The following is a 25,870-nucleotide window of genomic DNA, read 5'->3' on the forward strand; positions in this document are numbered from 1 at the left end:
CAGTTGATACAAGGCAGGATAGATCCATGCTTTCATGTTGTTGATGCCAAATTCTGACCCTACCGTCGCAGCAGAAATCGAAACTCATCAGACTAGGCAATGTTTTTCCAATCTTCTATTGTCCAATTTTGGTGAGCCTGAGTGAATTGTAGGCTCAGACCGAATTGTACATTTGGTTTATAACAATAACTTACTTTCACTTTCTTTTCTGCATCAATCCGTGGCTGTGACTCTGAAACAGTTTTAAGAAAAGTATTTAACTTGTAAACTACAAATGAACTATATGAACTATGAAGCAATATATGCTTCAAACAGCGTTTTACTTTTACTCTTATCTCATGCTCTATTTATTTATTTATTTATTTATTTATTTATTTATTTATTTATTTATTTATTTATTTATTTATTTATTTATTTATTTATTTATTATCAAAGACTCTTATTTTGAATTTGTCCTCGGCGTGCAGCGTCATCCGGAAATACTAAGAGCAGTCGGTGAACATGCTTTATGCTGTTGCTTTTATTGCAGTACATTTCACCACTAATTATTAAATTGCTGCTACTTGAATGGATGTAATTCAATATATAATGTTTTAAGGGATTTGCTGGTTCGTAAGTTGATTTAAACTCATGGTTTTCATCATAAAAATAGTTTCAACTGATTAGTCGTCTAGTGTTCATTTGATATTCCTCACTTTAAACTTCATCTTTAAATTAATGTCGCTGAATTCTGTATATGATTGAAATCAGTTTGTGTTATACAGATGACACGTGTTAATCGTTGGTGTTTATTATTTGAAGTATTGTGGTTAAGATGGCTTATATTAACACATTCGGACTTTCTCCTTAATAATATAATTTCAGAAAAGTATTTGCAAACTCTAAATAGTGAAATCATATTAGCAGCCAATGACTATCAAAGTACAACATTGTTCACAGTCAATTTAATAACGCTAATGTTGTTTTGAAGTCATCAATACATGCGAATTCAGACCCAATGTTTAAAGTAGCATGGTAGAATCATATAGGAGCCGTGTCACTTAACAAATGTGAGAATATAAACCAACTTCATTAAGTATTATGATGTGTTACTGCTTTCTTTATTTATATTTGTCACATTTCTACCCTTTATTCAGGAGCTGCTGTTTGAAGTGAAATGGGAAAGAAGAAGGTGAAGGACAGAAGTGCTGGAGCAGACAGCAGCTCTGAGACTGCAGGTACAGTACTTGATTGACCGATGAACAATCAAATGCTAAGAGTGACTTTAACTCTTGTGTAATGTTCTCATTGTCTCCTCTTTTATTGAGGTAAAGTATAGAGGTTAGGTTGGTTTTATATTCGGATATTCAGACATTCTCCTTGATAACATAATTTCAGAAAGGTATTCTTTGCAAATTCTAAATAGGGAAATCATATAAGCAGCAATCACTATCAAAGTACAACATTGTTTACAGTGAATTTGTGTTAATGTTGTTTAGAAGTCATATATATATATATATATATTACGTGCCAATTCCAATCGAATATTCAAAGTAACATGGTAAACAATATAGAGACTCCTAAATAAACGAATGTGCGAATATAAAACCAGCTTTGCCTCTATAGGTACAGTTGGTTTTTTATTTACACACTCAGACTTTCTCCTTAATAATATAATTTCAGAAATGTATTATTTGCAAATTTTACATAGTGAAATCATATTAGCAGCCAATGACTGTCAAAGTACAACATTGTTCACAGTCAATTAAATAGTAGTAATGTTGTTTTGAAGTCATACTTACATGTGATTTTAGTCCGAATATTTAAAGTACCATTGTAAACAACATAGTGAGCAGCATGTCATAAAATGTCACTGAACGAATGTGCAAATACAAAACCAACTTTACCTTAATTCCACTTTTGTTATGTTGGTGGCTGTTTTTGCCCTATTGACTTCCATTATAATAATCACATTTTTTGATCGCAAAGCCTTGACACCACATAATCAGGCATTCCTGATTGTTGATGGTTTTCCCTTTAGGGAAGAAGTAAATTGTGTAATTTTTACTGTTGATCATCAGTTGGCACCACTAACCGTTTAGATAGGCCTGTGCAAAAAAATGTTTCTGCGTTTATATGGAGTAAAATAGCAAATTATAGTGTGCATAAATACACTTAATATGTTTACTTTGTTCTGAAAGCTGAGCTGCTTGTTTTGATTTTTTTCAGACATATCAAAGTAAGTGTACAAACATCACACTCTTTCATCGGGACATTCTAAAACGCTTAACGTGGAAAAAAGCTTACCGTGGCTTAATGTACCTAAACATCAACCAGAGAAACCCACATTTCTGTCAAACATTTCTTGTAATTAACCCTACAGGAAAAAGAAGTCCCAATTCCATATATAAAGTGAAAACATGGCTTAATGTACTCTATCAACAAGCAGGGAAAGTCACATTTCTATCAAATTTTACTCATGACCATTACTTTCCGATGTCAAAAGAATGAGCTCTCATTTCAGTGAGTGAAAATTGTCAAATATTATGTTTTTCCCCACTGAAGTCCATTATTAAAGGAAAAAGCGTAACATGGCTTATTGTACCTCAACAATTGGGGCACATCAAAAATCTATGAAATTACTTGTAATTAACTACTGTAATTAGCTACTAGCAAAAGATCGTGCTGACGCAATGACGTCAATCTAATTATGTGCTATAACATGTAAAACGGTGTTTTTTAAAGATTTTTCTCTTTTTATAATTGAGAATGTTTATAAAGAATTTTCCTTACTATGGGAAACTGTTTTGTTTGGTTTTGTTATTTAAAAAAGCTTTACATAAAAAGAAAATATATTTTCTTAATCTTCTTATCTTATTAATGAAATTTTATATACACAAATGTAAATTTTCAAACTAAAAACCTTTTTTTATATTTTGCTTACTGAAATGCAGGATTACTTTGAAACAGTTTCTAACTCTTTTACAAAACAGGCTTTAAAAACATGTTTTAATGTGTAATGTATATACCCCTCCTGTTTGTTTTTGTTTTCCTTTTGTTTTTTGTGTTGTTTCTTTTTCCAATAATGGTTTCTTTTTGTCTTTCCATTTTCTTTTTAATGTACTGTGATTGTATATTCTCTTTTTTCACGTAAAAAACAAAAAAAAAAACAAACATGTAAAACGGGATCATGAAAGAAACATTTAAAAAGGCAATTCATGTAAACGCCTTAATCTTATTATTGTCTTAATTAGATTACGGCAAATAATTCAATTACTGATGTCCATGTAAACGTAGTCATTGGCACGCCCACAACAACAAAATAGGCAGAAACACTTAACACAATATTGTTCACTTTAGCTGTGGAAAACGCATCTCATTCTTTTGCTTGTGGTTAGTGCTAACCATAGGTAAATTCTGATTGAAATGTGATTTTTTTTTTTCACTGCTTGTTGTTTAAGGTACATTAAGCCACGTTAAGCTTTTTCCTTATAATAGATTTTAATAGGAGAGAAAACGCTTAACATGGTGGTTTTTTACTTTATCTATGGATATTCTCAACAAATGGCAAACCGAATGGGATCAGTGCCCAGATTATAAACTTTTTGAAATTCAGCCAGAAATAGGAAGAAAATCTAATTTATTTTATAAGTCAAGACATGAACATTTACTGAAAGGAGAAGAACCACCAAAATGTCAATATTGCAACAGAAACCAAACTGGTCAACATATTCTTGTGGAGTGCCCCATTTTTAATGTTATCAGACAACAATTTTTATCTAGAGAGACTTTAAATGAAATATTTTTAAATGTAAATCCTTCTAAAATTGTACAATTTTTATCAAAAGGAAACCTTAAAAAACTGTTTTAGATTTTTATCTTATATATTATCGTTATTATTTATGTATTTCACCTTGTGTATTATTTATTGCTGTTGATTTCTTTTAATTGTTAGAATATTTTTATAATTATAGAAAATTAGTATTTATAAAACGTGGTAAAATTGATCTATTTTTATTTTTTGCCATGACATAGCCATAGAAGCTGAAATGGCAATAAAATTAAAACTCTCTCTCTCTCTTTATCTATGGAATTCGGACTCGTTCTTTTTACAGTAGTTAGGGATAATTACAAGAAATGTTTGACAGAAATTTGGGTTTCTCTGGTTGATGTTTAGGTACATTAAGCCACGTTAAGTTTTAGAATGTCCCCTATAATCTCTATAACTTCAAAGTCTTTGCACTGCAACTGATGATCAACAGGAAAAAAATAAAAATTGTACCTCTTCCCAACAATCAAGAATGCATGATTATATGGTGTCAAGGTTATAATGAAAGTCAATGGGACAAAATCAGACATGAACATAATGAAATGGTAGTCAATTTGCCCAGAGTCTATTTTCAAAGCATTTTTCCAAAATATGTGTCAAGATTAGATTAGTCAGCAAAAATCATCCCGTTTGCTGAAGCACAGAGAAAGTTGTGGCAAATCCCCATAGAGTGGATGAACACATCCCCAACAGCACACAAGCGTTAACATTAAACCCCACTGATGATTCTCCTGCTGCTTTATCAGGGCCCTCCTGCACTCACATCCGTAAAGGAACAGAGCACAGCGTACTGAAGAAAGCCTGTCTGAATGAGCACTGGAGCTCCTGTCAAGACTGTGAGCAGGACAAGCCTGAAGAAAAGCAGATCTTAGAGGATCAGACTGACAGAGAGAGTCCAGCTGTGTGGATGTGTCTGAAATGCGGACACAGAGTAAGTGATCATCAGCTCACTAGTGACCAGTGTTGGTGGAGTTAGTCACGAAATAACTTAATACTGTAATGAAAGTTCTTATCCACTGAAAAAGTAAAGTATGGGATTTATTTTCATGTTTGGGTAATTACAGTTAAGGTGAATTCAGGTCAATTGAGACACTTTTCCTTGGATCAATGGCTAAAATTTCCTGAATTTACTCTACTGTTCAGACCATTTCAATGTGGTCATGTCATTGGCCCTAGAACATTTCCTGCTTGTTCTCATACTATATAATAACTGCAACAAGAGGCAATTCAATTATATTTTTACATTAATACATCTATCATAAGATTATTTATCAATATGTGGACTTTTTTGGATTCTCGGAAGCTATAGAAAATAAAAATGTTAAACAGGAAATACATTAGGACCAGTGTTATTATTTACATCCCTCAAAATGGTCTATAAATCAATTCAGAGAAGCGGAGTAATTGATTTTTTTGTTATACAAATATATTTTACAATCAAAGAAATTTACATTTATCAAGACCATTGCTCATGCAAGGAAATAAATGAATTGAGTGAAAAGTTAGTTGATGACAATATATGGTATTTATGGTATATATGGTAAATATTTATTGCTGTTGATGACTTTTATATGTTAGAATTGTTATTTATAAAATGTGGTAAACTTGATATTTTCTTTTTTTGCTATGACATTGCCATAGAAGCTGATATGGCAATAAACTCAAAATTCTCTCTCTTTATTTTCAGTTACCTATACATTGACATTTGTAGTATTATTCAGTAATTAAATGAATTTTCAGACAAAGTAACAAGAAATTTAATATAAATACAATAATCTATTAATGATGTAAAAATGATGATATGAGTAACTCTGATAATGAGACTGTTGAGCAGCCGCACAAAAACACTGTTGAATTTTCAATTATATTTATTTTAAATCTACCCTGCTGTAAAGCACTTTGGTCAGCCTGGCTGCTTTGTTAAATGTAGTTTATAAATAAAGTAACTAGAAATGTTATTTAAATGCTATTTTAATGATGCAATTCATAAAGAAATGCTTTCTTAAAACCTGTAGCCAGGGTACCAGGTGTCTGCGGGACCTTAAAAACTATTAAACGTTGATGAATCAATTTAAAGAAATTTAAGGCCCTTAAAAAGTATTAAGAAGTTTTAAATGCTATTTTACAAGATATTCAATTTTGTATCATTTTTTTAATATACAATATAGAGTTGTATTCTAAAGTTTGCCCTAATTTATTGGGATGCTGAGTAGTTTATGAAATCGATAAAATCCTGCTAGATTTGACACAACGCTGCTTTGTTTACTCCTATAACCCAAGGCGACAATGATTACGTTTACATGGATATTATCATCAGTAATCAAATTATTTGTTTTAATCGGAATAAGACAATAATATGATTAAGGTGTTTACAGTACATGAGTTGATTTTTGAATGTTCCTTTCATGACCCAGTTTTACATGTTATAGCCTATAGTTCGATCTTTGTGTCATCGTGCTATCCACGTTTCCTTCTCTGGAGTTTCATGTAATTTCGGGTGTTTCATTTTTAATTTGGCAACTTTAACAGCAGTTTGGCAGTTTCATCTTTATTCAGATACATTTCATGCATGCCCCCCACGACAAACGAGATATTGGATGCGAGTATGAACTGCTGGAAGAGTGTAGTTTAGTAGAATTTGATACCGCATATCATATGGGGAAAAAACCTCCACATTTTGCGATGTAGGTGTCTGTGGTTCTTCACTGCCTCGGTAGGTGCAGAGAATAGTGTCAAACAGTCATGTGTATGGGATATCCTGTCAAAATGTGGCAAAAATCCTACACAACAGTAATAGTTTGACTGTGGTGTTTACATGTCTGTACTGCACTTCAATAATGCGACTGAAATCAGCAGACTTTCATGTCTTAATTCGTTTTCTGTTTAGTTCGATTATGACTTTAGTTGGATTAAGGTCATCAAAAATCGCTGTTTACATGGTAGACTCTTAATCAGAGTATTGTCCTAATCATATTAAAATCAGATTATTGGTGTCCATGTAAACATACTCACTATTATTTCTGCTGTTCTATAGACGCCACCTGCTGGATCAGCATTACTTAGTATATGAATAACGTTTTACTTTTGGATTAGCTTCTTTACGATTAGTATTTAGTAAATATAAGTTAAAATGTCACCAATGTTACCGGTCAAAATGTAAAATCGCTAAAGTGGTTTTAAAATGTATGGAAAACTCTTAAAATGTATTGAATTTCACTCTCTGATGTCTGTATGTACCATGAAAACACTGTTGTGCTCCTCATCAGGGATGCGGGAGATCAGGGAATCAGCACGCTATCAAGCACTACGAGACCCCTCGCTCTGAGCCACACTGTTTAGTACTCAGCCTGGACGTCTGGAGCGTCTGGTCAGACACACACACACACACACACACACACACACACACACACGTGCTCCTCAGTGAAATGTGCAGGTGTGTGTGTTCAGACTCTGATCTTCTGCTCTGATGTGCTGCAGGTGTTACATCTGTGATGATGAAGTACAGTATTCCAGCACGGGGCAGCTGGCACAGCTGATCACTAATATCAGAAAACAAGTGCTGACGGCTCCTGACAAGAGGAACGCCAGCAAAAGTAGGTGTTGAAGAGTGTTTAATGCTGTATGCATGGACAGTGCCTATAGAAAATCATCATGCCCTGTGAAAATCAATACCTTTGCTCTCATTACACCCTGCTATCAAGAGTCCTCCAGGATAAATGTATAGAAAGGCACAGATTAGGACAATGGTGCAAAAACATTTCTAAGACTGTAAAGGTTATTTGGAATGTGATTTAATTTCAGGCTGTATGACAAATAAAGTAATTATTTCAAAAGAGTAATGAATATTTTCTATAGGCACTGTATATTGTATATTATGTCAGCTTTAGTTGATCAGTGTTTACTATACATTTCCTAAACAGATTTAAAAATCTTGTTTTATTCTGTCATATTAAAGGTTTTTAGCAGAGAGGATTTTTTATCTGCCTGAACACGTCACCAATTTTCTCAGGAAACATTTTTCTAAAGGTGCTTTTGACTTTTCCCCGGATGTTGGTAACAATCAAAGAAATCCATATATGCAAAGAAAACAAATCTAAATAGTTTACAAATGAAGATATGTGTAATAAAATGAAATGACGCAGGGAAAAAGTATTGAACACAGGAATAAAGGAAGGTGTAGAAAGGTTGTGAAACTGCCCTTACTCAGTGTAAATGAATATCAGCTGATTTCAGTTCAACATCTACATTAGCAGGATGCTGAAGATGAAACCAGGGTGGGCATTTCAGCAAGACAATAATCCAAAACGCAGCCAAGGAAACTCTCAGATTCTTTCAGAGAAAGAAAATCAAGCTGTAGAATGGCCCAGACAGTCACCTGATTCATTATAAAATACAAAATAAAGATCAGATTTGACAGACAAGACACACAAAACCATCAAGATTTTTACACTCTGTTGAAGTCTGTGGACAAACACACACCGGAGCAATGCATGACTTCATTCTACATATAAGAGGCATCTTTAAGCTGCCATCACCAAAAAAGCCTTTTATATAAAGTATTAAATATGTTTCAGTAGTTCAACACTTTCTCTTTGTGTCATTCATTCATTCATTTTCTTTTTGGCTTAGTCCCTTTATTAATCTGGGGTTGCCACAGCGGAATGAACCGCCAACTCATCCAGCATTTTATTTTATGCAGTGGATGCCCTTCTAACCCATCACTGAAACACACATACACATATTCACACACGCGTACACTACGGACAATTTAGCCTACCCAATTCACCTGTACTGCATATCTTTGGACTGTGGGGGAAACCGGAGCACCCGGAAGAAACCCACGCGAACGTAGGGAGAACATGCAAACTCCACACAGAAACGCCAACTGAGCCGATGCTCGACCCAGCGACCTTCTTGCCGTGAGGCGACAGCACTACCTACTGCGCCACTGCTTCGCCCCATCTTTGTGTCATTTCATTGTTATTACTCATTTTTCAGATTTTCAAGTTATATTTTTATGTTTGTATTGTTTAGGTTTTTACCAAAATCTGGTTCAATTCCATGTCAACAGCTCCTTTGGAAATATTATTCCCAGGAAAAACATGACGTGTTCAATACTTAGTTTCCCCACTGTATCGGTAAAAACTGTCAACAGCCTTATTTTTGTACTTAAATATTATTTAAATTGTTAACATTAACTAAAAACTTGGACTTATAGAGCCGAATAAAATTGTAAAGTGCTGCTATAGAGATGTCTGTCTCAGTTTGAGTAAGGATACGTGTAAAAATGTGATACAAAATAGATGAAGTAGGAAAATAATAAATAAATAAATCTGGATTTTGGATGTTTTCCTTCTAGTAGTCTGAAGTAGACATGCTTTAGGAAGTAAAATGGATCTAAGTGAATGAATTATAACAATGGTTTTGCCTCAAACATGATTTTCCTTTCACGCTAACTCTACAGAAAGTAGGAAAGAAGAGATCTCCGTGATGAATCCTGCAGAGCAAACACAGGATGAAGAGAAGGGCAAGAAGGGGAAGCAGAAGAGCAGCTCGAAACAAGAGGACAGTACTAAAATCCAGAATTCAGCCGCCGCTGGAAGCTCAGCTGTGGTGTCTGTCAGGGGTCTCAGTAATCTGGGAAACACCTGTTTCTTCAATGCAGTCGTGCAGGTACAGAGTCAGAGTGGGAGACGCTACACATGTCAAACACAAACTCTTATTGTGAGTAAACAAGCTCTTTTCTTTCGTCTCCCTCTCAGAGTTTATCACAGACACAGTATTTGCGGGAGCTGCTGAAGCAGATTACAGAGGAGAAGAGCAGCTTCTCCATCACTCCTGCACTGTCATCTGAGCTGGTACTGAAGCTCACACTCATCATGTTCCTCATTTTATACATAAAGCTTCATCTGACAGGACGTGTTCACATCATGTTTTCAGGATCCTCTTCAGATTCAGCTGGACAGACCTGGATCGCTCACACTGGCTATGTGTCAGCTAATGAATGAAATCCAGGAGACCAAGAAAGGTGTTGTGACTCCTAAAGAGCTCTTCACACAAGTGTGTAAAAAGTAAGTAGTTGCATTAAAATGTTCTCAGCACAGGCACTTCATATAATCAGTGGATGGATGATTGATTATTTGTAGATAATAGTTTAAATCTATATGGTCTGAACAAGGCAACACAGTGCCACAGTAGTTAGCACAATCGCCTTACAGCAAGAAGGTCACTGGTTTGAGTCTCAGCTGGGTCAGTTGGCATTTCTGTGTGGAGTTTGCATGTTCTCTCTGTGTTGGCGTGGGTTTCCTCCAGGTGCTTCGATTTCCCACATAGTTCAAAAACATGTGCTAAAGGTGAATTGAGTGAACTAAATTGGCCGTAGTGTGAATGCAAGAGTGTATGGGTGTTTCCCAGTACTGGGTTGCGGCTGAAAGGGCATCCGCTGCTTAAAACATATACCAGAAAAGACTAAGCTGAAGGAAAATGGATGAATGAATTAATATTACAATTATTTTTGAACGGTCATGTGAAAGTGAAGAACAACATTTTACAAATAGATAAGATTAATCTGATTGGCTTTACTGTATTTTTGACATTCTTCTCATTGGTTGTTCACAGAGCTCCACGTTTTAAAGGCTTCCAGCAGCAGGACAGTCAAGAGCTTCTGCGGTACCTTCTGGATGGCATGAGGGCTGAAGAAGCTAAAGTATGAACCAATAAGCTAATGGCTTATTGTTTTCTTGTCATTCATATCAGAATAATCCTTTAGTTATTTATTTGTTTCCTTTATTTTTCAGAGAGTAAATTCAGGAATTCTGGAGGCTTTAAAAACCTTCTGGCAAAAACTTTGAGGCTGAGCAGATGAAGAAGATAATTAAAGGTATAATTACAATCATTGCTGGATTAACAAAATGAAAAATTATATACTTTAAAAGGGGCCTATTATGCAAAAATCACTTTTATAAGGCGTCTAAACACAGTTGTGAGGCAACAGTCTGTGAATATAACCAGCCTCTAATGGTTAATTTATAAATGTTAATTTTTATAATCACACTTGATAAAAACAGTCTGCAGAAACACTTTGATTGACATTTTCCTCTTGTACGTGTCATCAGAGGGAGAAAGCCCCGCCATTTAGTGATGATCCCTCCCTCATTAGCAAAGGATGTTAGTCTTGTTTTTGAATCTGCCACTATGCTGACACATTAGCATTTGTAGCTCCGCCCTCTTTTGAAAAGTGCACAATCTAGTTTGAATTTAAAGCAACAGTAACCAAAATGACAGAATTTGTGTCAAAGCCTAAAAGGGGCAGATCCGAGAGAGTTAGAAAACATTATTTGTGTGGTATTTTTGAGCTGAAACCTTACATTCATACTCTATGAACATCAGGGTCATAATAGGTCCGCCTTAATGTAACAAGTCATTATTAAACACAAGGAATGAATTATATAAAATCAATAACACTGACTTATTCCCACATCGTTTTCATCAGAGTATGAGAAAAATGGAGCGCCCAGGAACTTTGTGGACCGAGTGTTTGGTGGAGCGATGAGCAGCACGGTGATGTGTAAAGAGTGCAAAACTGTGTCTCTGGTCACTGAGATGTTTCTGGATCTTTCTCTTCCTGTAGCCGATGAGGTGAGCTTCATATTTATTATTGGTCAAATATTACTTTATTTGTTGTTGAATAGTTTTCAATGGCCACAACCCCATGACCAATTATAACTTTTCCACAACGCACATATTAAACAACTTGTTAAAGGGCTATGAAACCCCCCTGGTTTAGTTCAAGTCTACCTCAGAATATTTTTAAAAAATGCATCATAATGGGCGTGGAGCTCCGCGAGCAGAGACAGGAGTGGGACGTGGCCAGCAGAGCGGGGAAGAAGGAGGGGAGCGAACAACTGTTGTCAGTTGGCTCACAAAATGAATCACAAACCGTGAGGAGACGCATTATTTTATAGTTTACAAAGTTAAAATGCAAATAAATAACCAATAATTTAATGCCCTGCTACATTTGTCATTCGTAATTTCATATACACATAACCACAATTTATATCATTATGAAGATAATCATGTTTATATAAACACTATAAATGAGGACTTCTCCCTCAATCCCCGGGTCTGAATGCAGACTCAGTGCAGCAGGTCTCTTGCCCTGCCTATTTTAACTATTAGCTGGTAATCTGGAGCATTTAGGTGAAGACAGCAGCACGGCGATGTGTCTAAATGTAAACAAACTCATCTGATAAAAGACAAAGTCTGCCATTCCCCGATTATCATACTGCTCACTCAACAAGATTGCTTGCTGCACACAAACAGCTTTGCTGTATCGGCCCTGACAGGATCGCGGGGAAAAAACATGCAACAAACCCTGTGGATCATGGAAAAAAACACATACGAGCCTTTATGAGCGGCTAAATGCTGCGTGCAGTATGCAGAGTCCGAGGATGCGGTCTCACCCAGTCATCATCATAGGGCAGGGCTATTCAATTACAAATTTAGTTGGGTCAGATTGTAAACCAAGAAGGTTAGCTGGGCCAGTCATTTTAGCGGCAAAGCAGCTCATATGGACAAATTTTAAAACCAACACAAACAAATTTATTGAAAAACAAGGTTTATTTGTTGTTTCTTTTTAAACTTTGGTCAGTTTGCAGAGCAAAAGGTGCATACAAAAAGAGCTGAATTAACAGAATCTGAGGGTGTACTCACACGATGTACAGTTGCCTTGAACTGGGCTGAAGCACGCTTGTCCCCCCTCCCGTCTCCCCCGACGGCCCGCACTCACGTTGCATTCAGGCCTGAGTACGCTTACGTCATCGATGATACGCTGTTCAGTTTAAGAAGCGCTCTCGCTCAGCACAGTCAAGATTTCTTTATACCGTTATATCATTTTAGTGGTTTAGGATGCAATGACGCGCAGTCAAATATTTCGAACAGATCAGCCACTTTTGACGCTCATAAACAATCATAAAATCCTCATACTGCTGGAATTAGAAGGTGCAGCTGTGGTGCAGTGAGGGGTTTGCATCTTTAATAATCTACGACAGTTTGCGTTCGTTAAACTGTAAGAATGATTAATAAATTTATATGAAACAGGCCCTTAAAAGTCACGTCTCATCTTCAGTTTCGGGCTCAGGTACGCTTTGCACCCTACAAGTGTACCGCGCCTGAGCCCGAGTGAATCGTGCTCAGGCACACCGCTTCCAATCGGGCACGCTCTGCATTGTTTGCGTGTTGCAGGCTACGTAATTTACATAGGAATTTGCGTTTAGACATAGACATAATAAATACTTTATATTTATATTAATATAATATATTAAATAACAATTAATGAATATTATATATTAATTTATTATCTATGGGTGGAACCATGGGCTGGGCCGCTCGGAGGTTGATTCTGGGGCGCATGTGGCCTGCAGGCCGCCAATTGAATAGCCCTGTCAAAGGGTCTCACAGCTTGGCAGGTCTGTTTTGCCTTCAGAAAGCACGTGCAGTCATGAATAATTAAGAAGCAGGGTCTTGTCATAGGATAAGAAAACTCTGCTATGAATAATAATAATGAGAAACCGACATCACTCCGCTTGCAGTTTTTCGTTACATCACCAATTTTGATCCGCCCCAACAATTATTTTAAACCCGGAAGATGAAATTAGCTGACAGAAGCTCAAAATTATCCAGTTTTCCCCACAATTAAAGCTGACAGGGGCTAACACTATCTTAACTGATGCTCAACACACACAAATCTGTTAGCATGTTCATCTTGAGGGTTTCTTAAACCTTTGACATAGTACTTTGCTACAAACATACAAGTATAAGCGGTTTAATCACAGTTGTGGGGCAACAGTCTGTGAATATAGCCAGCTTCTAATGGTAAAAATGTATTTAATTTATTTTGTATAATCACGCTTGATTAAAAACAGTCTGCAGAAACACTTTGATTGACATTCTGCCTTTTTACATGTCATCAGAGCGCCCATTAGTGACCATACCTGCCTCAATAGCACATAGGACACTAGTCTTGTTTTTGAATCTGCCACTATACTGACACATAGGCATTTGTAGCTCCACCCTCTTTTGCATCTCATTAAAATTTAAAGCGACAGTCATCCAAACATAACAATTAAGATCAAAGCCTAAAAGTGTCAGATTTAAAGAGTTATAAAACAATATTTATTTGGTATTTTGAGATAAGACTTCACATACACACTCTAGGGCAGTGGTGCTCAACCCTGTTCATGGAGATCGACCTTCCTGCAAAGTTCAGCTCCAACCCTCATCAAACACACTTGAACCAATTAATTAGGACCTGAACAGCACTTGATAATTACATGCAGGTGTGTTTGATATGGGTTGCAACTGAATTCTGCAGGAAGGTCGATCTCCAGGAATAGGGTTGGTTACACCTGCTCTAGGGGCATCAGAGACTTATAACCAATTATAAATTTTTCACAACACACACACACATATTGAACAACATATTAACCATAGTACTTGGCTATGAATATACACCCCATAAATAAAGAGGAGGGGCAGGGGGAAAAATAATCAAATTGAGAAAAAAAAAACAAGTTATTATAAAGTTATTATTGATAGATAATTGGGGGGTAAACTTTCAATTAGGATATAGTAACTCCTGAGCATTTATTGAAAGATAGAAAAGTCTGCCCGACATCATAAAACGTATAACGTTCATATGTCTGCTGTAACACTGAGACTCTTTGAGGAAATGTTCGTAGTTGCTGGTATGTGTGCACGTGTGTGTTCTTGAGCAATGAACTGATCTGAGTGCCTCTTTTAGGCCTACAGGAAGAAGAATCAGAAGAAAGCAGTCCAGCATCGCCACAGTGTCAGTGATGATGAAGACCAAAGCACAAGTTCTCTGGCCAATGGGAATGAAGACATGCCTACAGGAACTGGAAGCAAATATCAGCAGAAGAAAGCCAAAAAGCAGGCCAAGAAACAAGCCAAGGTAAAACAAGCACTGTGATGGAGACATTTTTTATATAGGTTTTGAGAGAGTGATAGTAATTGGTTGAGAAATGTTTGATATATATATATATATATATATAATATATATATATATATATATATATATATATATATATATATATATATATATATATATATATATATATATATATAGATATATATATATATATATATATATATATATATAGATATATATATATATATATATATATATATATAGATATATATATATATATATATATATATATAGATATATATATATATAGATATATATATATAGATATGTATGTATATATACATATGTATACATATGTATGTATGTATATTATATTATATGTATATGTATTTTTATATATATATATATATAAATACATATATATATATATATATATATATATATATATATGTGTATATATATATATATATATATATATATATATATATATATATATATATATATATATATATATATATATATATATATATATATGTTATATTATATGTATATGTTATATGTATATATGGATAAATGTGTATATATATGTATTTACATATTTGTGTTTGTGTATATTTACAGAATCAGAGACGACAGCAGAAACAGGGTGGTAAAGTCACCCTAGATGCTATAACCAATCAGAGCTCCACAGATCCAGCAGACAGCTCCATGCAGACTCAGACGGTCTCAGTAAATGGCAGCGCTGATGCACAACCAGCAGAAACCAACCAAGAGGATTTGAGCCTCGAGAAACAAAATGGGGATCAAGATGATGAGGAACCAGAGCAAGAACAACCTGCATCAGTCAACAACCGCTTCACTGCCTTATCTGAAGACCAAACAACTGAAGATGTAGCAGAAAAAGTGAATGAAGATGAGGATGAAACTGAGCAGAATTGTGCTGAAGAGGAAGAGCTAGTAGAAGAACTGAATACACTGTCTCTGACAACACCATCAGAAAGTGATGTAGAGAATGGAGAAGACGCCTCAGAGGATGTTAAAGAGTATACAGTGGTAAATCGAGACCCTGAGTTGGCCTTTCGAGCGCTGGCCTTCAGGACGGCACCAGTGAAACAGGAGTGTTCAGTGGAGTCCTGCCTTTATCAGTTCACTGAGGTGGAGCATCTGACTGAGAACAACAGACTGATGTGCGTTACATGCACTAAACAACAGCCGGGATATAAAGATGGTAATGTTATGCCTTATATATTTATTTATTTATTTAATTATTTATTTATTTTAAACAAAATTTGCATTATGAACTGGCATTTTGTCTTTTTGTCAGATGAATTTTTAGAAGTAATACATTTACATGACCTCTTATTTGCTCCAATTATTATTGCGATTAATATTTAGTCTAATAATAATTTTTTCAGTTCAGTTTCAGTTTAGTTTCCTTTATTTTGTCATTCAAAACATCACAATAAATTGTATTGCAGAAGGAAAATACGTTGCATCTGACCCAACAAGAACATAAAAAACATCAAAGACAATAATAACCCAATTTTAAGAGAATAAAGTAATACTTAAATAACTATTGCACAGTTTGTTATAATAGTTAGAATATTAACATTTTGTGCTAATTTAACTATTGATTGATTTATTATAACACACCAGCTATTTAATAGTATTTAATATACAGTATTATTTAAAAGTCATATAATGACAGGATTAAAACTATCATGAAGCTGCACTGATTTGCTCCTCAGGCTTCTGCAATGCCTGCCTGATGGCATGAGAATGAGCAGACTATGGCCAGGGTGGGTTGCGTCCCTTAAAATGCTATTTCGCCCTAGATAGATAATCTTGTTGATACAGTTTCTCGATATATGTCATTTTGACTCCAACAGACCTTTCAGCTGACTTTATTATCTTCTTAATGGTGTTCTTGTCAGATACACTGCTATTCTCATTACAAATCAGAGATGCCATTAGTGAGAAGACTCTTAACAGCTATTCTGAAAAACCTTGTGTTTTGCTCTTTAAATCTTGTTTTATTTGACATTTTGTTTCTAAATCTATGTGTAAATGTCACAGTTATAATATGTTATATTGCAGTTTAGCTATGTTTTACAGCTTCAGATACCTTGGCTTTTATTTTGGTAAATTATTGGTAATAATCAAAAGCATTGTGATTTTGTGAATTAAGGACTTCATCAACCCCTATTATGGTTGTTATTGATAACTAAAACTTTATAAAATTTCATTGCTTAAAAAAAGTTAGTAAGTAAAACATAAATCTTATTTAATGTTGTTATTTAATTTTTAGTTTTCATTTAGTTTAGGGTGCTCTGGGAGTATGAGGTCAGAGGCGCTCTGCTAAGGGCTGTCTCATCCCTGTATGAACAGAGTAGGAGCTTGGTTCTCATTGCCGGCAATAAGTCAGACTTGTTTCCAGTGCATGTTGGACTCTGTTGGACTTTTTATGAACAGAATTTCAAAGAGCAGCCTTTGGCTGGACGGCGTCCGGTTCAGGGACCACAGGATTTCATCTGTTATTCGCAGACGATGTTGTTCTGTTGGCTTCATCGAACATGGAACTTCAGCATGCACTGGGGCGGTTTGCTGCAGAGTGTGACGTGGCTGGGATGAGAATCAGCACCTCCAATCCAAGGCCATGGTGCTCCACCGAAAAAGATGGTTTGCCATCTCCAGGTTGGAGGAAAGTCCTTACCTTGGATGAGTTCAAGTATCTTGGGGTTTTGTTCACGAGTGAGGGAAGGACGGAGCATGAGGTTGACAGGCGGACTGGTGCAGCTGCAGCAGCAATGTGGTTGATGTACCGGTCCGTTGTGGTGAAGGAGCTGAGCCGAAAGGCAAAGCTCTCGATTTACTGGTCAATCTACATTCTTACTCTCACCTATGGTCATGAGCTTTGGGTCATGACCGAAAGGACAAGATCTCGAATACAAGCGGCCGAAATGAGTTTCCTTCGCAGGGTGGCAGGATGCACCTTTATATACAGGGTGAGGAGCTCTGACAACCGGCAGGAGCTTGGAGTAGAGCCGCTGCTCCTCCACATCGAGAGAAGTCAGCTGAGGTGGCTCGGGCATCTTTTTCAGATGCCTCCTGGACGCCTACCTAGGGAGATGGTACAGGCATGTCCCACTGGGAGGAGGCCTTGGGGAAGACCCAGGACATCCTGGAAATATGCTGGGAATATGTCTTTTGGCTGGCCTGGGAATGCCTCTGGATTTCCCCGGAGGAGCTGGAGGAAGTGTCTGGGGTTCTCTCCTATGATTGCTGCCCCCGCGACCTGGCCCCGGAAAAGCAGATGAAAATGAGATGAGATTTAGTTTAGCCTGAAATCAATCTTAAAAGAAAAAAATGATTTAAAATGTAGTTTATGAATGAAAACAAAGTGAAAATGGCACACAGAACTAAAATATGAGTAAGAAATTAACAAAGTATACACAATAAAAAAAAATTACCAGAAATTAAAATGTTATTAATATATTATGGCAATATAACACTTGCATGAATGGGAACACAGATAAATTGAACTTAATGCACTTTGTGGTATACTTTTTAAAAAATAAAATCGCTGCCTATTTTTGTGATTGAAAAATATCAGTATTATTTTTTAAACAATAGTTTCTCCATATTTAGAAATTTTCATGAAACATTAGATTTAATTTAATAGTCATTTCTTTTCATGAACTCCCAAACCCCATTTGATAAGCATTGGAAAGTCAATTAAACATACTGTTAATGTTTAGTGAATTATTAGTAACTATTATGATAAATATATTAAATTTCTATTTTATAACAAAACATTTACTTTCACTAAGTGTATAAAAATATTCCAGCCACTTTCAAATGTGATGAAAATGTAAATGATCACGATACGTTACAAGAACAACATGCACACGATTTATATGTATTTGGCACCATCTAGTTTTTTATTGCCTGTGATGAGTTATGAAGACAAATCTTCATTTTCAATTCAATTCACCTTTATTTGTATAGCGCTTATACAATGTAGATTGTGTCAAAGCAGCTTCACATGAAAGGTCATAGTAAATAGGAACAGTGTAGTTCAGTTTTCAGTGTTTAAGTTCAGTTTAGCTCAGTTCAGTGTGGTTTAATAATCACTACTGAGAGTCCAAACACTGAAGAGCAAATCTAACGATGCACAGCTTTACAGATCCCAAACCATGCAAGCTAGAGGCGACAGCGGAGAGGGAAAAAAAACCTTGAGAGAAACCAGACTCAGTTGGGCACGACCATTTTAATTTCTCCGCTGGCCGAACGTCTTGTGCAGAGCTGCAGTCTCAGCGGCGGAGGCTGGAAGCTGGCCTCAGTGAAGACTCGTCTGTCTCTGGAGCGTCACAGGAATCAGTCTCATGTTCTCCACTCCTCCATGACCACCACAGTAGCTGCTCAGGATACGGCCTGGTCCAGGATATGGAAACCTTGGGATCATCTCATCGTTGGTCATGGATCGAATCAGTGACTCTGCATAGTCTGAGGGCCTCTGGAAGAGTATCCCCAGGTGGAAATGGAGAATAAAGAGAATAATTAGCGTAGCTGCTGTTAATAGTGTATATAAACAAGATGCAGAAACCTGTGTGGAAACCCGCTAAGTGGTGCACTGAGTGTATGCTTTACTAAACAGATAGGTCTTTAATCTAGTTTTGAATTTGGATGAATTTTGCATTCATTGTAAGCCTCATCTGTGATTTTTCTCCTGATTCAGGTTGTAAGAAAGCTGTTTACAGAGACGCACTGAAGCAGATGCTGATCTCTGATCCTCCTGCGGTGCTCACCCTCCACCTGAAGAGATTCCAGCAGGTAAAACACCTGACTCCTGCTCTGCCAGATCTCATCACTTATAAATCTGCCATTTAGACCCTTCATCCTGTCATTTATTTTTCTCCAGGTTGCATACAGTGTTTGTAAGGTCAACAGACACGTGCAGTTCCCTCAGATCCTGGATCTCGCTCCATTCTGCTCTTTAAACTGCACGGTGAGCAAATCATCATCATTCATTTCATGTCATCCATCATCGTGCTATTGCTTTGAGTAAATCAATTCGAAGGCCTCATATTACCATTCTTAAGAGCTAGAGCATTATTTTGTGTACTTAATTTATGGCAATGTGGTTTGAGGTTTAATTTTTTTCCCACATACTGTACATTATTGTTTGTTATTTTTAATCATTCTGAATGGTACAGTGCAGTTCTGATTGATCATTTATACACTGTGTTCGTTGATTGGCTGAATACCTCCAGCGTGTGATGGAAATCCCATGCTTTTACTACCTTACCTATTTAAAGGCTGAATTTAATTTAGAAAATGCAATGACAAAACTGATCAAAGCACATTTGTAAGATTTATTTATAATAAACTTTAATATTACCTTAATAAAACCCTTAATAAATAAGTAATGTGAGTATAAAAGATAAAGCTGCAGAGCTGCATCGTGATAATAGTAGACATGGCATGATAACTGTTTTCAAGGTATACCGTGGTTTGGAAAAGTCAAGGTTTTAAAACCACCAAAATTGACTGTTCTACATTTCCTAAGGTATGTGTAAGATTTTTTATTTGCATTTCTTTTAGGTTTTTAGGACAACAGTATCTTCGGCAGAAAAAATATTCAAAGATGCTGTTTTAAATTGTAAAGAAATCTGTGTTTTTGAAACACATGAAGACAGCAGAAGTCAATTAATCATTTGAATTATTTAGCCTGACATGTTTTACTGTAGCTCAATATTATAAATCTTTCAAAAAATAAAATCTGTTGTTTTCAAAGGGGAAAAGTTTTTGTTTTTTACCCAGACATTTAAAAAGAATATATTTTAGAGCTGTGAGCACAATACCATCATGCCGTTAAACCGTGATATTTTTATCCGAGGTTATCATACCATCAGAATCTTATACCTGCTCATGCCTAGATGATAGTATGTGTAATATCCGTATTGCAGGGAGGTATGATAAATTATCACAGTTTTTTTAATGTTATGCATTTGCCAAGTATTTTATGTACAACACATTTGTGTGTTGCATGCAGAGTTTACCCAAATGTAATCAATCAGATGATGATTACAGATTACTATCTGATTACTACCCCACCAGTGCTGTAGTGCTGTTCTGCTATTGGCTAGAGAGGCCCAAAGTAGGGCCAGACGGAATCTGCGGACATTTTTTGCTATTCCTGCGCAGAATTTTGTTAATAATCTGTGTATTTATGCGGAATGATTTTGGGGGTATGATAACTGAAACCTTAATATAAGAACTTAAAAAGTAATACCTTTTTAACTCGTATTTAATGTTTACAATGCAAATCCAATTAGATCCACTTTATTTGGTAAACACAGCAGGTCTTCTATATAATATATCTACCAAAAGAGACAAAAAATGACTTTACAAACTGTATTGTGAATAAATTATATTAACATTTACATATTGGTCAATAATATTACTGAAATTAATTTAAAAACTGAATAAATATAAATTTACACACATTTACACAAGTAAATGAACAGAATCAATGATGGGCTAAAAATCTATGGAAATCTGCGGAATTCTGCGCGCGCAGATTCCGTGTAGGCCTAGCCTAAAGGTGAACTCAAAGCCTCAAAGCAGAGCTGAAAAAAAAATACTATTGGGCAGAAGTAGAGATTAGAGAATAATTGAATATTGCAAAAAAAAAAACAAAATATTGCAGTGTCAGTATTTTCCAATATCATGCAGCCCTAATTCTAAATATGCAAAAACACCTTCATAGACAAAGGAAAACATGAAATCATGTATTGTGTACTTCAGCTGTGCTAAAACTTTCTTTGTGTTTCAGGGTGTAAAAGAGGGCGAGACGCAGGTGCTGTACAGTCTCTATGGCATAGTGGAGCACAGCGGCACCATGCGCTCTGGACATTACACTGCCTATGTTAAATCACGACCCTCCACACACAATTGTGTACAAAACGGGACTGCTGCTGCTAGTAAGTATCAGTGCTGAAACAAAGACTTTAATGACCTTCATGAATTTACATAAGCATGTGTTATTATAGTCTCATTGAAGTGCCTTGAAATGCACAAGATGTTCAGTGTTGATTTAATTTCCTCTAAAACAGATGGTCAGAGCGGGCATATTGAGTGGTCACTCCTCTATTTTTTTGATGATGTGTTTCACTGTCATCAGTATCTTAAATCCTAAGTGTTTTAGTATTTTGTTTGAGTATTTTATATAGATATTCAAGTATACACATTGACAAACCCCACAGCCCTGCCAAGAATAGAACATACAATAGTTTACTAGCTGTCAAGTACTTCAGTCTGAAATTACAGTTGTTTGGAGACACATAGACGTAGTAATAATAAATAAATACATAAAGTAAAAGAGAAGCAAAAATAAAAAGTATATATAAACACACAGACACTTTCCAGCAGTGAAAAGGTAAATAATAATAGCAATAAATATAAATATATGCAATTAAAGATTGGAGAGAAAAGGATAAATTAAGCAAATAAATGTTTTTAATATTTAGACTTCTTTCTCCACCTGCTTTATTTTCATTTTCTCCAACTCAGTTGAATTACAATTACAGATACAGGAAAACTGAAGAATGATGAAATGATTGATCATATGCACACACTAAACAAACACACGCACACACACGCACACACACGCACACACACACACACACACACACACACACACACACACACACACACACACACACACACACAATAGAGTCATTCAGATAAACATACACAACAATATCACAGGTGTAAGAAAATAAATAAATAAAAATAATCATTAAATGTACATGTACATTTATAAAGCTACACTTTGTAGACATTTTAAAGTAAATAGGACAGTAAATTTGGTATAAATCTCTATCTACTGTCTGCCATTATCAGTCTCACAGTTTTATTTACTTATATCGAAAACGCTATCGTGGAGGTTTTTGTGTTTGACCAAATAAGAGTGCAACAATGTGGAGCAGATCTCTGTTTACCCATTTATGAAGACTATTACTACTGCTGAGAGACCTGGAAAAAGGGTTTATGAAGTCAGATTCAAGAAGAAATGGGTTCACAAAAAAAGATCTTCTAAATTCATTAGTTTTCCTTCAGCTTAGTCCCTAATTTATCAGGGGTCGCCACAGTGGAATGAACCAGCAACTATTCCAGCCTATGTTTTACGCAGCGTATGCCCTTCCATCTGCAACCCAGTATTGGGAAACACCCATACACACTCACATTCACACACACTCATACAATATGGCCAATTTAGTTTATTCAATTCACCTATAGCGCATGTATTTGGACTGTGGCGGAAACCCACACCAACATGCAGAAACACACAGAAAAGGGACTCGAACCAGTGACCTTCTTGCTGTGAAGCAACAGTGCTGACTACTGAGGCACCGTGCCACCTAAATAGATAATAAAAATACATTATTAACGATAACTGATAAACTTTTAAAGACACACTCGGGCTAATTGGATCTTTGGGCTAATTTAGGTTCATTTAGGTTTTTGGGGAATGTTGATTAATATACATAGTTTCTTGTTGTGAAAAATGTATAAAAATCAAAGTGACATTTTATTCTCCACTATTCATATTCAGGTTGGTGTGATAAATAGTCCACCCCCCAAGGATTGTATTTTATGTCTGTTGAATGCATATTTTCCTATAGTTTTCTTACTATATTTATACCCACCTCCCCAGTTGGTGATATTACGCTATTGGCTACGGTGCCCTAAAGGTGAATCTAGAGCCTCAGAGCAAAGAGCTGAAATCAAATATGATTTTAACGAATTCTGATACTGAGTAGAGACAGGAGGAAGAAAAAAAACCCGACAACAACAGTAGCTATGTTTCCATCTAAAAATGCGAATTACCTTTATGCACAAATCTGAATTATGGCATAAAAGACGTGCGAATAAAGCAGCGTTTCCGTCCAACGAGTCAAAGAGAACAAAATCACCACTTCCTGATTTACTGGCGCCAATTATCAACAGTAAAAACAGAATTTTGCTGCGATTAAGAGAAGCTGCGTGAATCTTTTCTTCATTTAATAAATGACTTGCACCTCAGAAGGCAATCCTGACGCGCAGTGAATGCGCGGTGGCGTCTGAAGGCGTGAGACACGGAGCACAGACACTCATGACTATTCTGGAGGTCATTAATAATATAATAACACTAATACTGAAATGGTTAAGGCGTTTAGAATGACCAAAACAACATTTTAGATGTTTTACAGTGTGCTCAGCCTGCTGGATTATCCATTCCACACATATTCTTATCATCACATGATCTCTTGTAACAAAATCACATGACTTTTTTTTAATGCGCATACTGGAGTGTTCGGTAAAATTGTTTCCATAGTAGTTTATGTGCATCTTTTCTTATCGAATAAAAAGTTTCCTACTCAGTTAAAAAACATATGCACATTTTTAAATGTATGGGCATCAGAGCGTTTTCATCAACCGTTTTTTATGCGCATATCTAAAATGCACATAAAAATAGGTGGATGGAAATGACCGACTAATACAGAGTTCAGGCTGCATGATTTTCAAAGTAGTCACGTCACAGATGTTTTCACACTGCATGACTATCTGGGCTAGCGTTCTGTCGCTGCTGTGTTTACACTGTAGGATGGATTGGCAACAAGGGGTTTCACACTGCATGACTTTAAAAAAACAGAATTGCCGACAACTTTCTCGGTCTGCCAACTATATCTCACAACCAAACACATGCCAGAAGTTACATGAAAACAACGTATCTTTTGTTATTAACTACTGTAAATAATGAGAAAGAAGCCTTTAGTGGGGTAGAAAATGTACCTATTTTGTTCGGCTTTTGAAGAAAATTTGCAATTTCAACCTTTTTCTTTTTCGACCCACTTGTGGTAATGCTCAGATGCAAACACGTCAGACACGTGAGGTGTCTGAATAACACTGTTGAGAACTGGGTTGGTAACTGTATTGTGGTGTTAGTAACTGTACTATGGAGCGGGTTTTGGGCGCCTGCTGCGATTGGATACCACACCAAAGCTGGGGACCTGGGTGTGCTACAGACTGGTGGGGAGGGGGTGGTGAAAGAGTTTTCCAGGAGAAATAACAAAACGGGAGGGTGGCGGGAGATTGATCTAAAATACGGGAGACTCCTGGGAAAAATGGGAGCGTTGGCAGGAATGGCGATTCTCTCAGATTGTGTCTTTGATCGTTCACACTGTGTGATTGTTACTCGCTTGAATGAGCACCGATTTGCAGATGATTTTAGCCATTTGTCAGCAATTTCTTAAAACCTGTTTGCAAGTCAAAATTGGAGCTAAAATCATGCAGTCTGAACTCAGCATAAGAATCACAATATCTGTCATATATTTTTATTTATTAAGTCAGAATAATATCCATTAACTGTCTATTTTAGCATTTTAGATCATTACATATAGTACAAAGTGAAATTTTCCTCTCGCAGCAGGTGACGCCGAGGCCAGTAAAGGATCCTGGTTTCACATCAGCGACAGCAGCGTCCATCCAGTTCCAGAGGCCAAAGTGCAGAGTTCCCAAGCCTACCTCTTATTCTACGAGAAGATCTCATAAAGCTTTGCTAAAACGAGCTACGATCCATACAAAGGGCTGCTGGTGCCTCATTCTGACTGCTGGGAAATCTACATAAAACAATGCAAATCAACTGGAAACTTGACATCATGTTATTTGTTTATCAGCTGCTATTCAGGGGAAACTTTTAATACAACTAAACCTGTGTTTCTCAACCCTGTTTCTGAAGACACACCAACAGTACCGATTTTCAACCTCTCCCCAATTTAAAGACATCCAAAATATGAACTGTTGGTGTGCCTCCAGGAACAGTGTTGGGAAACACTGATCTAATTGACATGCAGAACTTAATAGTGATCATTAGGTTTTTTTTTAAGTTAATACTCATTGGTGGTATGAAAGTGATTAAATATTCATTTTCTTACCTCTAGGTCTTGATAATACAGTCTGAAGAGGCTTTGGTGTGGTGCATTTCTACTATACGGTGCATTTCTCAACGTTTATCTCCAAATCTTACATAGCAGTGTTTCTCAACCACGTTCCTGGAGGACCACCAG

The 25,870-nt window shown here is 36.1% G+C and overlaps 1 protein-coding gene across 1 annotated transcript; it reads left to right on the top strand.

The window, feature by feature from the left end:
* Positions 1-481: 481 nt before the first annotated feature.
* usp16 (ubiquitin specific peptidase 16) lies at positions 482-25,453 on the top strand. Its single transcript, XM_056474091.1, is given in 18 exon segments — positions 482-608; positions 1,137-1,217; positions 4,555-4,739; positions 7,075-7,175; positions 7,286-7,401; positions 9,273-9,481; positions 9,571-9,666; positions 9,749-9,879; positions 10,427-10,514; positions 10,606-10,635; positions 10,637-10,688; positions 11,301-11,446; positions 14,610-14,780; positions 15,378-15,984; positions 19,495-19,589; positions 19,678-19,764; positions 21,595-21,742; positions 25,231-25,453. Coding segments are annotated over 17 exon segments (2,448 nt in total). The 5' UTR covers positions 482-608; positions 1,137-1,156; the 3' UTR covers positions 25,356-25,453.
* Positions 25,454-25,870: the final 417 nt, after the last annotated feature.

Source organism: Danio aesculapii, chromosome 15 (assembly GCF_903798145.1).
Source record: "Danio aesculapii chromosome 15, fDanAes4.1, whole genome shotgun sequence".
NCBI classification, from domain to species: domain Eukaryota; kingdom Metazoa; phylum Chordata; class Actinopteri; order Cypriniformes; family Danionidae; genus Danio; species Danio aesculapii.